This window comes from Vanessa tameamea, chromosome 6, assembly GCF_037043105.1.
Source record: "Vanessa tameamea isolate UH-Manoa-2023 chromosome 6, ilVanTame1 primary haplotype, whole genome shotgun sequence".
Taxonomy (NCBI): domain Eukaryota; kingdom Metazoa; phylum Arthropoda; class Insecta; order Lepidoptera; family Nymphalidae; genus Vanessa; species Vanessa tameamea.
This window is the reverse complement of record NC_087314.1, coordinates 13,099,210-13,113,356: the sequence shown is the minus strand read 5'-3', so window position 1 is coordinate 13,113,356 and position 14,147 is coordinate 13,099,210. Positions and strand designations below refer to the sequence as shown.

At 30.3% G+C, this 14,147-nt stretch overlaps 1 protein-coding gene across 2 annotated transcripts in view; it reads right to left on the bottom strand.

The window, feature by feature from the left end:
• Nucleotides 1–3,559: 3,559 nt before the first annotated feature.
• LOC113396415 (protein vein) overlaps nucleotides 3,560–14,147 on the bottom strand; it is a 64,971-nt gene continuing 54,383 nt past the window's right edge. The window contains exons 2-6 of one of the 2 annotated variants that reach the window (XM_026634334.2): nucleotides 8,753–8,921; nucleotides 7,458–7,603; nucleotides 6,426–6,522; nucleotides 6,242–6,300; nucleotides 3,560–3,721 (exon numbers count right to left, since the gene is read on the bottom strand). In XM_026634334.2, coding sequence (XP_026490119.1) covers nucleotides 3,699–3,721; nucleotides 6,242–6,300; nucleotides 6,426–6,522; nucleotides 7,458–7,603; nucleotides 8,753–8,921 — 494 coding nt within the window. In that variant the 3' untranslated portion in view covers nucleotides 3,560–3,698. Of the gene's footprint in view, nucleotides 3,722–4,416; nucleotides 6,301–6,425; nucleotides 6,523–7,457; nucleotides 7,604–8,752; nucleotides 8,922–14,147 lie in introns of those variants that run through there. The other variant, XM_026634333.2, reaches the window with a different exon arrangement.

Below are 14,147 nucleotides of genomic sequence, written 5' to 3'. Positions count from 1 at the left end.
TATATATTTTTCTAACACTAGTCTTAATTTTGTTATATAATAAGGTTTATCTTTTGATTTTCGTTTTATATATCCCATTTTAACTTTTAGACTGATTATTTTGAAATAAAGATTTTTCACTTTTTATAGTTTGGTAAGTTTTAGGGGAAATATTACAATGTTTAACATGCAGCTAACATTCTTGTAAAAGTTTGTATTCAGTAAACTAGGATGGTTCATTGAAAATATTGCTAATTTCCGTTGATAAAACTGTAAATACATTATATTTTAGAAAAATTGTCGAAATTAATTGTAATTAAGTATATACATTTTTCACGATCGCATGTTGATGTTGCAAATTATCAGCTTGTCTTACAGTAAATAATCAAGAGTGGTTTGATTAAAAAATAATCATGCTTTACAAATATGTTTATTTTCTTGATTGGTCAATATTGGTTTAAATAATTCGCTGTACGTTATAATATACATAGCTTCATATAATCTTATACATTATATTCCGTTTTTTACTACGATCATATACATGCATGTCAAGACCCATTTAAACGGGCAAAGATAAAAAAAAAACGGTGTGATCGCGGTTAAAATTTGGAACATAATGTGTGACTGAAATAGATGTCAATACATTCTCATCTTGTCTTTGTTCTTTGGAGTGTTTTTTTATGTTCAAAATTTGTATAAAAGGTGTTTAATTATTCTGTAATACTTATTAACTGTTCGTTCGTTTTAAGCACTTTATGTCTAGACATTTTTGCAACGTAAAATTTGATATGGTTACCAATTTAATTTTAATTTTATATTTTCAGCATTTGAATGAATAAAAACATCATGTTCTTAATTTTTATGCTTTAACAGTGTAGTTTGTATTCAAAACAATTATAGTTCAGCAACTGTTGGAGAACCGAATGCCGATAAATGTAAGAGCCTTCTTAAATTCATCAATATTCGACTCGTATCACCTCTCTCTGTTTGTGTATTTTTTTTTCAATATGAAACTTCTAGGGATGCTTTGTCGATGGTTTTAAAATATAAACATAAGGTTCTAGTTTAATTATTGTTTATGAACTGTGATAGTACAATAAGCGTAGCGATATCGATTTTGCAATTAATTTTGTAGAAGTTATTTTATCTAACTTAATTCTTAGTATTGAGTGCATGGTAATATCGATTGCAAATATAGTTTGATATGAAAAAGTCTTATTATTTACAAATTACTGACCCCTACTATATAATTATTAGATTATTAGTGACATTATTTCTAAGTAGGTCCTAATAACTATGCCCTTCAACTTCACACGGTTTCGAAGCGCTGCAGTGCTATCTTGTAAGGACTCGCTTTGTATCTTACTCGTGAAATGTTGAAAACCGACTTAAGGTGATTTATGCTTGTATTATGTTATAATTATAATAGACAGTTTTGCATAAAACTGTTAGACATTTCACGATCGTTTTCGATTTTGAGTTACAAGTTTATCCTTACAGAAAAGCATTAGTCTGATTAAAAAAATACAATTATATCTAAAACAAAAATTTCAAAGTTTCTATAGTTGTTGTTACAACTGATATCTATTTTATGACAATCGATAAGATTTCTGATGTATCGATTAATTTTTCTTTACTAAAATACCGAATGCGTATAACTGCATCTGCTATTCAATAATACTGTGCTTTGATGCCTCGTTGGTCTTGTAACTAGCTTATAAACTGTCACTCGCTTACCCGTGCACTTTATTTCAAACGGAAACAATTAGGTATTTCAATTGAGAGTTCATCAGTAGCAGCTCGTAGTTTTGAAGTTAGCAGTATTAACGTTCCTTTGCCTCGCGAAAAACGCAAGGCCGTTGGTTTTAAGCCTGGATTTTTTCATACGTACCATCAGATTATGAGAGGGGTATAATAAGCTCTGCGCAGCTGATATAGTGTCCGTTGAGGTTGACCACCGTGACAATAATACTGAATACCTCCATGCTTGGGGGCGAAGATAAAGTATCTCAAGTCACTAGAGGTTACTAGATGCTACCCACTTTTTTTTGCTTAAAAGTGGAATCAAAAGTTAATATTATTTTTCATTCATATTTATTATAACAAAGCACTTATGAAATAGCCTTTAAGAGTACAATAAATAATGTTTTTTCAGCAAATAATACTGTACAAAAATTGTTAATACAACTTAACATTTTAGTAATGTGATAAGCCTTAACTATAAAGGTCTTAATTTTTTTTTTCTTAATAAGCCTCTATAAAAATAAATTATGAAAAACCTACTCGTGGAAAATCGTATGTATAATTTAAAAAAAGAAAAATCAATTCTCTTTTGTAATGTACCAAAATGTTATTAAATATCTTAAATAAAGTACATAAAATAGAAAATAGTGATTAAGATCCTGTGCTAAACTGCCAAAGCATTTTCATTCGTCAATAATTTCGTTGTAGACTTGGGTCAATAAGGTTAGGACTTCTACATAATGTGTAGGTTACATTGTTATTACGTATCATTGAAATATAAAGTGCGATAAAGTGTAAAGTAATATAATACATTCATTGTTTCTACATGTTATTGTAAAGGTCTCATTTTAAAGAATTGTCCATAATTTATCACTATACCCACAATTTTAAGTTTAATTTCGTAGGAACAGATATATTTTTTAGACACTGATCAGTTAGTATATAATTTTTTTTTACAATGACGGAAATATATGTGATTCAAATTTTTTTATTAAAATTTTTATATATAGTTAGGAGATAATTTAAAAAGCCGATTATGTAATATTAATTCCTGTACATACGCAACTACAAACTAAGGTATATTTATATACAGACATCTATTAAAAGTTTATTTTTAATTAATTTGTATAAAGTTACAATCGAAGTCAAAATAATTCCAAAAAAAATACCTCCTATTTTAATGAAATAATAAATGAAAATGTACTTTAACAGAATAACATATCAACTTACGTTTTATTTATATAAATTAATTTGAAATGAAATAAATGTACTGTCTTTTACAATATTTCTCTAAATAAAATAAAAATATATTAAGCAGATCTCCCGTCTTCACGTAAAGGCCACGAATCAAGGCACTATCAGCCTAATTTTCTTTCATAGTGTTTTTCACACATTCCAAATTTTTTTTTTTTTATTTATTTACCAAAGAGGTTTGACATATATGTATTGAGTGTTTTAATGAAATGAACATGTATTTTCAGCCTCAAAAAGCTGTATATATATAAAAGAGTAATTATGATTACAATGATGTGTCAATTCAAAAAAAATTATATTCTAACTAAAACAAATTAAATTCACAAGATTCCATCGTAATATCTACAAACACATGAATTACGGAATTTTGATACATAATATGTATCGGAAGCAGTATTTTGAAATCTACAGGCTCGATGTCGATATTTTGTTCGGGGAGAAATAACTATAAAAATGAAAACGAATATAAAATAACTTCTTGAGGCTTATTATACATATATATGACGTATCAAAATCAAATTGTTTTCTGTTATCAAAATATTATTCGAAATAACTCCAATTTTATAAATATACACAATAAGTTTAAAATCGTATACATTTAACTTTTACTAATTTCTTTGAATATTAAGCTAAACATATTTTAAATGCGGGAATGCTTTACAGTATAACTACTATATATTATCGACCAGTTCGTTCCCTTTCGTCGTTTCGCTTTCTGACATTTACCAAAGTCGCTCTCCTAAACCTGAAAATAATAAGAAAAATAATTTTGAAAATGAACTAAAATAACACCAACAAAAAAAGTAATATTGCACCAGGATTCCAATTTGTATTTATTAAATATATACATTCAACCAAAAACGGTCTATAAAAGCCATTTTATTAAAAAGTTAAGATTCTAGTAGTCTAGTAGCTTTGTAAATGGTCAATGTATTTAAAATGTAAAATCACGATTGATTTTGATATTTGACAATATATCCTTAAATATATATACGCTGTGGCAATCATAAAAAAAAAATGATTGGCGCCAAATTTTAACCACTAAAGTCTTATCCTTGTATTAGATTATGAAATGCATAGAAATAATATTTTTTCATGCATGGTTATTTGCTAGTTATCTCACAACAAATACTTAGTAAGTTTTATTGATTGCGACCCCATAGACAGTCCAAGCATGCTTCCCAAAACATTAGTGAAAGTGATGAAGCATTAGTATTATGATGTTAGAGAAATGAAAAAATGTAACTGCAACAAAAAAATATGTAAAAATAGAAAATTGGTTACATTTTTCCACGTGATGAAATGAGTGCGGACAGCGAAGATTTAGGTGAATAACAAGAATAAAATTTTGAATAAAAATACATACCATTTTCCGTTTATTCCACAGTATTTTCAATGTCTAAGGATTAAGGAGAGTGCAAATGAAAAAAAAAAACAAAATAAATTATCGCGTCTCTGTTAATTCCAACACTCATTCTTTTATTGTGATTTTGGTATATTTATTACATTAAATAACACTGCGTCTTAGTATTTGTTGTGAGACTACAAATTAATTAGGAGAAATGACGTCAAAAACTGCAATAAATTATCTTCTGTCGCAACTAGGCTTTGTTTTAAAATTTGATAGACTTTTCTAGAAGAATATAACGTCACTTAACCTCAATGTAATGCCCTATAATCCTCGTACTGAATTAAAATAAATAGTCCCTTTTCTAGTTTAATTACATAATATAAATAATGAACTTAAACAAGAACTTTATACAAAAATGAATTATTTAACTATAAAAACCGTGTAATGAATAAATAGGTTCGGTCCCACATAGCGAGTTGATTTGACGTAAGTACATTTAATATCTGAAAGTTAACAGAAAAATACATTTCGCTATATCCACAACCATCCTTCCAACATTCCACACTCGTATTAAAATTATACATACATTTATTTATATAGTCCTATCTAGGGTTTATGTATTAAAACTGCTATTTGACTAGGTGGAGTATAACGATTTTCTGTGAAGTTTTTAAATGGCTCTACTTTTGTTTTTACTTCGCTATATTAAAAACATAAAATAAATAGTTCTTGATGAGGCCGATACGCTCTGAAAACTTTTTATCACGATAATATTAAGGCAATTATTTTATTCATTGATATCTTGGCGTTATTTTATTTTTCGGATATTAATACTGTGACAAAAAGGTAACAAGTACGTAATCAACTGATTTACTAGTCTATGGTTTCAGTTAAATTTTATATGATAAACGAGTGGATATTTTCTTCATTAAAGGGTAATTAAAAATCTTATCCTAATAGATATGTACAAAACTTGCAAGTCTCTTTATCAGAATCATATTATCTACTATAATGTTATCAAACCTTAGAGTTAATAACAATATAAAAATCGCAAAATTACAAATATGTGTAAAATATTTACAACTTTGAATATAGAACGAAACAGTTTTTTTTATTAATATAATGGGGTCATTAATTATGTTTGCGAATTTTTCCCTTAATAAATAAAAATCATTATAAAGGCTATTTCAATTGCCTATTTTTATAGTGTTTAGTAATAATTTAGTATTTGTGCTAGTAAAAATACTTAAAAATATAATCTCACTGGGCCAGCTATTTATATACAACATTTAAAAATTTCTAATGTAATTTAAAGCTTTCGCTAAAAAGTTTATTAATCAGTGGCAAAAGAATGTTGAACGCATTAGTAATGGAACCTGCATGTCTTCTCGTCATAAGCGCGAGACACATGAGCTTCAAAAAAATAAAACAAAAATGGCCATGCAAACAGCTGGCCCTATTGACAAACGTTGCAACTTTAAAAACGCTCTAATATATTGAAGCATTTCGCTATTTTAGCTACAAAAATCTGTGGACTAAGAAAATATTATACTAATGCAATAAATAAAATTACTTTTTAATAGAATAGGAATAAACGTGACTGGAAATAATTGCGTGACAGGAATATATTCTAAGTCCAACAGTGAGCAGTCATAGACATATATCACGGAATGTACAATGCGTATACTATTTTCGGACCAAAAAGGAGTGAACCAATTAGTTGTCTAGGATCTCTCTTTCGCGCGGTTTTCTAACATTATTTATCTATCACATGCTATATGTCTATGACGCGGCGTGTCCGAACGGTGCTAAAATTTAAAATTGGAACGAGGTGGGTAATGCGCCGGCTCTACGCTGGCTAACAGTAGTAGGACGTTGAGAGGCCCAGTTTGCATGTGTAGGAATGATACATACTGCTCCTGTTCGACACGTCCTTGTTTTCGCACCGTTGCCCATTGAAGCCTTCCGGACACCTGGAAATTAGAAATAATTTATTAATTAACAAACAAAACTTGCTTCAATTTTAACTAAAATAGGTGTGGGACCTATTTTATTTATAACTATTTTCTAACTTCGTTGAAAATATATTTGTACTTACTTGCAAGCTTGTTCCTGAACAACTTCAAAAAATAAACAAGTGCCTCCGTTGAGACAGTACGAGGCTGGATCGGGCATTGGACATGGGGCACCAGGTGCTATAAATTAAATGTTAAAAATGTACTATAATTTATTTTTACATAAGGCATGCAATAATCGATATGTCTATTACATTGGAAAGCATTTAAGGTATTCAAGCCTTAGATACATATTTTATATCTTTTGTAAAACCTTGTTTAGTAAACTCAAAACTATTTATACAATTCGCAGAGCAACTACTCTGCGAGGTTTTTTCGGATTTCAATATTACAACTGTGCCGTGAATCCTAGCGTGATAATTATATACCTCGCTCGATAATTGGTACTACTATCTTAAAAAAAAAAAACTTTTAAAATCGGACGAACGGACAATTCTACGTGTAAAATATAACTTAAATAAATATTGCCCTCTAACGTCATATTTTGTCACACTTCATCGATTGTTGGTGTAAAGTTCCATAGACAAAAAAACGAATAATACCGATATTTATTAGAATACTCATATAATGTATATTCATCATGGGTAACTCATTCTATCGGCCTTTATATCATTGTTTATTAACATTCTCGGAATATTCTGTGAACTGTTCCCGTATGTCAGTAAACTGAACCGGTATTTAGAGTTGGTAACAATAGCACATGATACCTTCTGGTTTCCAGTTACTACTAAAAGCTGTTAATCGACAGCTACTTTAGTTTTTTTATAGTGTAAGAAGTTTTTTGCATAAGCATTTTAATTAATTATTTTATTTAATGCTACCGAATAAATAATTTCTGCTCGTCTAAGTAATACAATGTGACATAAATAATCGTAGTTAGAACACTTTAATTATTTAAAATTTGAAATATAATATAAATAACATATTTCTCACGTCCATTAGAGATTAATCGTTCGATTAAAAACTAAATAAGTATTAAACATGATAAGATGTAAATAAATAAATATTAAAATATTTATACTTATGAGATATTACGACTAATAAATGTTGCTTACGTGTATCTGGAGCTGCTGTGACTTGTGGTAAGACGCTAACATTAGCACTTGCTATCGCTGGCGGTCCTACTGCGCCTTGGGCCCTACACTCGTACGTCGCGGCGTCATCACGACGCGCATGCCTTATCACTAGTACCGAGCGCCTCCTGAAACAGATTTATTTATATTAAACTAACTATTTACGTACGATGATCCAAAATGTTTTATTAGATATTTCCACTACTACTACAAAAATATTTGGAGAAACTCTAGTTAAAATATAATTTCATATTGATTTTCAAATCGAAACTTAGAAGTTAATAAGTAATCGTTACTTCATTTTCAAATTATCATCAAACAAACACAGTCTGTTATTTGTTTCTGTTAAATCACTAATCAGAAGTCAGACATCTGGTGATGTTGTTTAATACGTGATGCTTCATCAGCAAACGACCCGTGAAATAGCTGTTCGTATCACTTCATTATAATTAACCCATACAATTATCATTTCGCTCTACCCCTTTATGAATAAGGACCATTTTGTCTCCAGAAAGATCTATATCACCTTAGGTCAATGACAGTCTGTGTCTGCTATTAATGCAACGTAATCTGTTTGCTGTAATTGACCGTTGCACATTCCTAATGTAAGCACCACATGAACATTGTCTCATTGTTGGTATTGCACCACGACAATTCCGTTTTAGATCAAGATCAACGGCTTATTATAGACAAATGAATTAGGTCGTTACAATAGATGTGACGGAATTTTGTGCAGTTTTTCCTAGAAAACAGCTTGCTCTAGATTACTTTATGATTTTAAAAAATAAAACGTGCTTCATTTTGAGATGAGTAAACATTTTTAGATTGAAATTCGGTAATATTAGTAAATTAAGAGGATAAATATGTGTATAGTAAAGTGGAAAATTTCTGTTATGAATAATTAGAAGGTATGCTTAAAGTTGGAGTACTTTTTAACTGCACATCGTTTTAGATATACATATTATAAAATATAAATTTAAATTTTCTTTATGAAAGCGGATATTATAAGAGCTTTCGAATTAATATATCATCAACGGAGTGAATGTATACCACAGTAAGTATAAGATTATCTAATATCTGACTTCAAATTTAATTATATTTTCTAGATAATTTTAACGTCATCAACTTTTTTTTTGCATCCCGCTTCATTAATACATTCTGATAGTGCATTACCTGAATAGAATTTCATTCATTTTGATTTGGATTGACTAAAACGGTACTTGGACATCGATGTATTGTATCGACTTTAACACAATCGAATTTAGTTAGCTGAGTACCTGTAATTTTGCACCCGGAATCTTCTTAAAGCGATATCGGCAACGGGCTTGCCATCCTTGTACCAAGATATATGCGGCGGTGGACGGGCGCTTGCTCGGCACTCGAGCCTCACCCGTTTTCCCTGCATTGCCAGCACCGACTGCATTGGTTCTATTCTTGCTGGACTACCTGTTAAGAGAGAATTTTGACTTAGTTTAAAAAATACAATTATTAAGTGATTATAACTTTACAGGAGATATGTCAAGAATTTTGTTTTTGATTTATTTCTATTTAGATCAAAAGACGATGCGAATCAAGTCTTATAGCATATTTAAGTAAGACAGTTGCACGAGCGTTCCTGCTTCAATTTATTGAAAAGTGTTGTTATTCGCAGTAGTAGTATATGATCCCACTACTTTGTCTTTATTTCATTAACATCAGTGTTTTAGGTGATTTGTATATTTAGCTTTGTAAATTAGTTAGACTTAAGTGTCACGTTTTATACGATTATTTATCCGAGTTCTCAGAAAACATTTCACAAGAAAAAGTTCGTTTATTTATCACTTTCAGTGTGTACCCATTGTTTACCTTCACTTGCCAAAACCAAAATGCCGTCACTAAATCTAAAGAAAATATACTACCGTGCGTAGTACGAGATAATTTCCACTTTCGTTTCTCACCTCGCACTTAAAACGAGTCGCCTTCAAAAGTCCCGAACTAAAAATAATTCCCTGTCATTAGGCCAATGGCCTTATTATTTCATCTGACGAGTAACATATGTAAGAACCGAAATAACCTGTATTATCTAAGCAGGAGTCATTGGACAGGCCATCCTGGTGACAAAAATTTTGGCTTCGTTTCAGTGTATGATAATGAAGAAAATTAACAGGTTTTAATTAATCGAAAATATATTGAAAATTAAATAGTCCCTAGATTAATATTTTATTTTAAATGTGTCACTAATTTAAAGTAGAATTATTAACAGATCATTGATATTTTTGATTGTTGATAATTACCCATATTAAAAGAACCAATTTATAGTTCCACTCAGCACTGACGGCAACAGTATTATTTTTTTTTTGATTTATAAATTTTACTCAGGAGAATAATGCTTGTAACGATTAAATTCTTAATAAATCATCTAAAACTTACACTATATAATATAAATACACAATATGAACAGTAAGTGAAATCTATTTTGATCATCATTTGTTTTATTAGACTTGTTAAAAAAAGGCAATAATTTAAATATTTTGATTAATATTAAAGTATATTCAGAACGTTTACTTTTAAATTATTATTTGATAATTTACCAAATTAATGACTATTATATATGGAATTCACGAAGCTTTTGTTATTGGAATGATATTTCCCACGCATTTCAATTCATGAAAAGTTTGCTAACTCATAGATTACGCCCACATAAAGAGAGTTAAAGGTCAAAATAGTTAGTTCAATGCCAATTATATGACGTAAGCCCATTGAGGCTGTACTACGATACGTCCATTCATAACTACCTCTAAAACAGAATTTCTTCCCTTGCCAATACTATCGCCTACGTATGACGTAGATAAAAATATGAATGAGATTCCGTAATCGTTTTGGTATACGAAATACTGAGGCGTTGAAAGTTTGCGTGTTTTATGAGCTCCGGAAACAACGTATACAAATAATAATATAAAGTATGTCTGTGCATAAGTATTTCAGGTAAGAAGTTTCTTAATTCTTCATCTACAAATAGCAACACGAGGACACAGGCTAAATAAAAACAAAAAAGATATATTGTAGGACAAAAATCGAGATCTTAAACATGCAAAATATCCCGCGAACCATAAATTTGACTAAAATATTATCCAATTGTGCAATAAATTATGCCAGAAAATTAAGCTTATTAGTCAATCGAAGTTGACATTTTCATTTGTAACATTTAAGTAGTCCTTCATTACGCATGGGCGATCTGTTTCATCATGCGGTGAAAAATTTACTCACAATTTTTGGAAGCCAATTATCTCGCAGTTGTCATCAGGCAACTCGTCACGCCATTATAAATAGATGCTACATCCTGAGCGGAAACCAAATTGGTACGAGCAGGTAACCTGGACGACGTCCAAGATCATTCGTAACACGATTAAGGACTGGCGACTGTCATTCAGAGATTCGATATTTTCGGTGAAGTTTTAGAATAATTGCCGTGAGTACGTTCACTAATTACGTACATCAATTTATGTGGCGACGAACTCTTGGTAATGTATGATGTCATTTGAGCTGACATACCCATAAACTTTGTTTTCGTACATAATAAAATAAAATGAAACTTGATTTTAACGACTGTCTAGATATAATTAAACAAGTGTTGGATGGTCAAGGAAACCTTATCCTGTATTTGTCGGGTGTTCTGACAAATGTGTATCCTCCAATCTGAATTGAAGCAGCACGATAGAATAAGTTATAATCCTTCTCTCTAACAGCGGCACGTGTCCTAATTGTATAATGATTTTGAACAAACGTTTTTTTTTCCTTTAATTAGATTTTGTACTACAAAGCAGTATTATGTGTTTGTCGTAACTGACTTCAAAGTCGGAATAAATAGTCGCTTTAAATATAAAAAGGTGATTATACTTTTCAAGCAAAAACGTGGTATAATATTTTAATTTTAATAATTATATATTCCTACGTTTTCATGCTACTAGCCCAAATGCAAATGACAGCGATAAAATTTACTCGAAATAACTTGAATGTTTTTAAAGCAGTCAATGGATCTTGATTGCGCAATTTTAGTAATATCAACATTTGTTTTTTTCCCATCTTCATAGAATTTTTAGTAGATATGTAGATACCAATATAAATTAGACGTTTAATGTTAAAAAATCATAATTTTTAATCTAAAATATAATTTAACTTTACTCATCTTGTTCACGGCGGTTTCTAACATCACGTGTACAATTATAAATTACAATTAAATATAAATCTACCGCCAGTTCGATATTTAGGTTTTAACGAAAATAACGGGTAAGAAGTCAGTATTTACTATTTTGTACATATTATATATACCTAGTGCGAGAATATGTATTTATTAAAAATTTAAACATCTGCGGAGTTTTATAATAAATTCGAATACCTTATCATTGGAAGGATATAAAATGATATCATAGAAACTAAAACACGATAATTTTATTCCACATTCCGGTAACCTTAAGATTTAAAAATCAGCTCAATTATGTCTACAACCGTAGCTCATTGGAGTATTTGAATTACTAATGTATTTTATAGACACTAGCCAAAAAATATTTTATTGGAAATTATTCTAACGCCAAATTTCAGGACAGACGAGGAAATAGGCCTTCCGATTTGTTCACGTAGACTCGTACTAAATGTGTGTCACTGCAAGAAGTATATTGAAAAACTCCTTTCTTCACTATTATTTTGCCGTCGATGCGCCAACCATACGATTTAAGATCTAATACACTTGTTCTCGTAATTACATAATAACACTGACTCAGTCACCCTTCAAACCGGAACACAGCAGTACAGAGCATTGATATTTGGCTATTGGTTAATCGAGTGGGTGGTACCCAATTAGACAGGCCTACAAAAAGTATTATGTACAATTTCTTATTATTTAGAATTTTCAATAATTAATATTTTGAAAACTCCACGTGTACATAGGCGAAAAATAGAAGATTATAAAACATATAAAGGGTAATCGTGGTTCAAAACGTAGATGGCGCTAGTGAGTCGAAATATAAATATCCCAGTAGCAATTAAAGACAGACGGTCGGGAGGATTGAAAATAAACTAACGTTACTCGCTTCGTTTGAACATTTGTTGCTATAAGAAGTGTCTATTGTTTACGATCTTTAAATGAAAATAAATTGTATCAAATAAGTGGATTTATTTTTAGATCTTTTATATAATCTGTCTGTAATGCTCTCTTAGCATAGACAAAACCATATGAATGTATGATTACCGAGGCCGCTATAGTTTATTTTCAAGTGTTACATTGAAATGTCAAGATTATCTGAACATATTTTAATAAGTTTGTTGATGGTATTGAATGTTACTATATTAGAAATTTCATATTGAATACAGACGGAAAAAAAGTTTTCCGATTCGGTAAAATTATGACCTTATTAAATGTGTAGACAAATCAAGAACTGGACTTCAACGACCCATTTTGTTTAAATAAACAATATTTTTTACTGACAATTATTTTGGTGGTATTTGAAATTCTTGTATTATATTGTTCATATATAATACATTATACGATCTTCATATTCTTACATAAATCCCCTAATATATTACCCTACGAATGATGATTCAGAGAATGTTGTAAGCAATATATTTTATTAAATGAGTGCAGGTGAATTTCCTTATGTTTTCTTGCGATACGATTCAACCTCAGCTAAATCATTTATTAGTATCTTGGATTCCATATTAGTAATAAACATTGCGAGAAGTTAACAAACTTTAGTCAATATTAAAAATATACATTTTTGATGTTAAACTTTAAACAGTCGAATTAGCTGCAAGTTCTTATTAAATCACAATACACTGACTAATAAATCAAAGAAATCATTCCCAAAACCATAATAAAGACAGTCGATCCAAAATCGCGGATCGCGTACAAAGACCGATTAAAAGCCGTACGCCGGTCGAGGCTGAGCGCTATACCAGTTTGTTTACGCTACGTAGTAGCGGGTCGCGGGGGTAGGGGGGAATTCTACTACTACGCCCGATGGTTTCGTTTTTTTACCGCATTCGGGTTACCTTTTGATTCGCTCACTTTTTTCGTTATCGCCCAGTTTGGTGCTGGCGACTCCATAAACAGTTATACTTGAGAGGCAACCCCGCTGAATTGTTTTTAAACGACGTTGGCTGCGCGGTGTGCGTGCACAGACGTGTATAATGCGTTCGGGGAAATCAGGTGCGGTTTACTTAATCCGATATTTGTGTCTGTATTGATACACAATTTTGGGATAACTTTTAGGGTACTGTATTTGGGAACCCTTATACATACCTTTCTTTGTGCAACATAATTTTCTCTAATAAATTATAAATATAACAAAGAATATAGATGTGATTATCGTACTCATCTACACGAGTTTGCATTTTTTTGCGTTTATTTTATCAAAAACATTACACCAGTTTATTTTGTAATTTTTTATCTAATGAAGCCTTTTGAAGATCTATCTCGTAATTTTCTCACATATTATATGCATTTTAATAATTTGTCGCTATTTCAAAATTTTATCTTATATTTAAAACATTTGGCCAGGACAAAAGTAAATGTATAAAATATAAAAACTCTTTTATACCCTTTTTACCATTACACACGGTCAGAATTGTCGCAACAGTTATTATAATACTTAATTACGTCCAGTAAACGTAATTTTTAATTTTATTCGCCAAGAAATG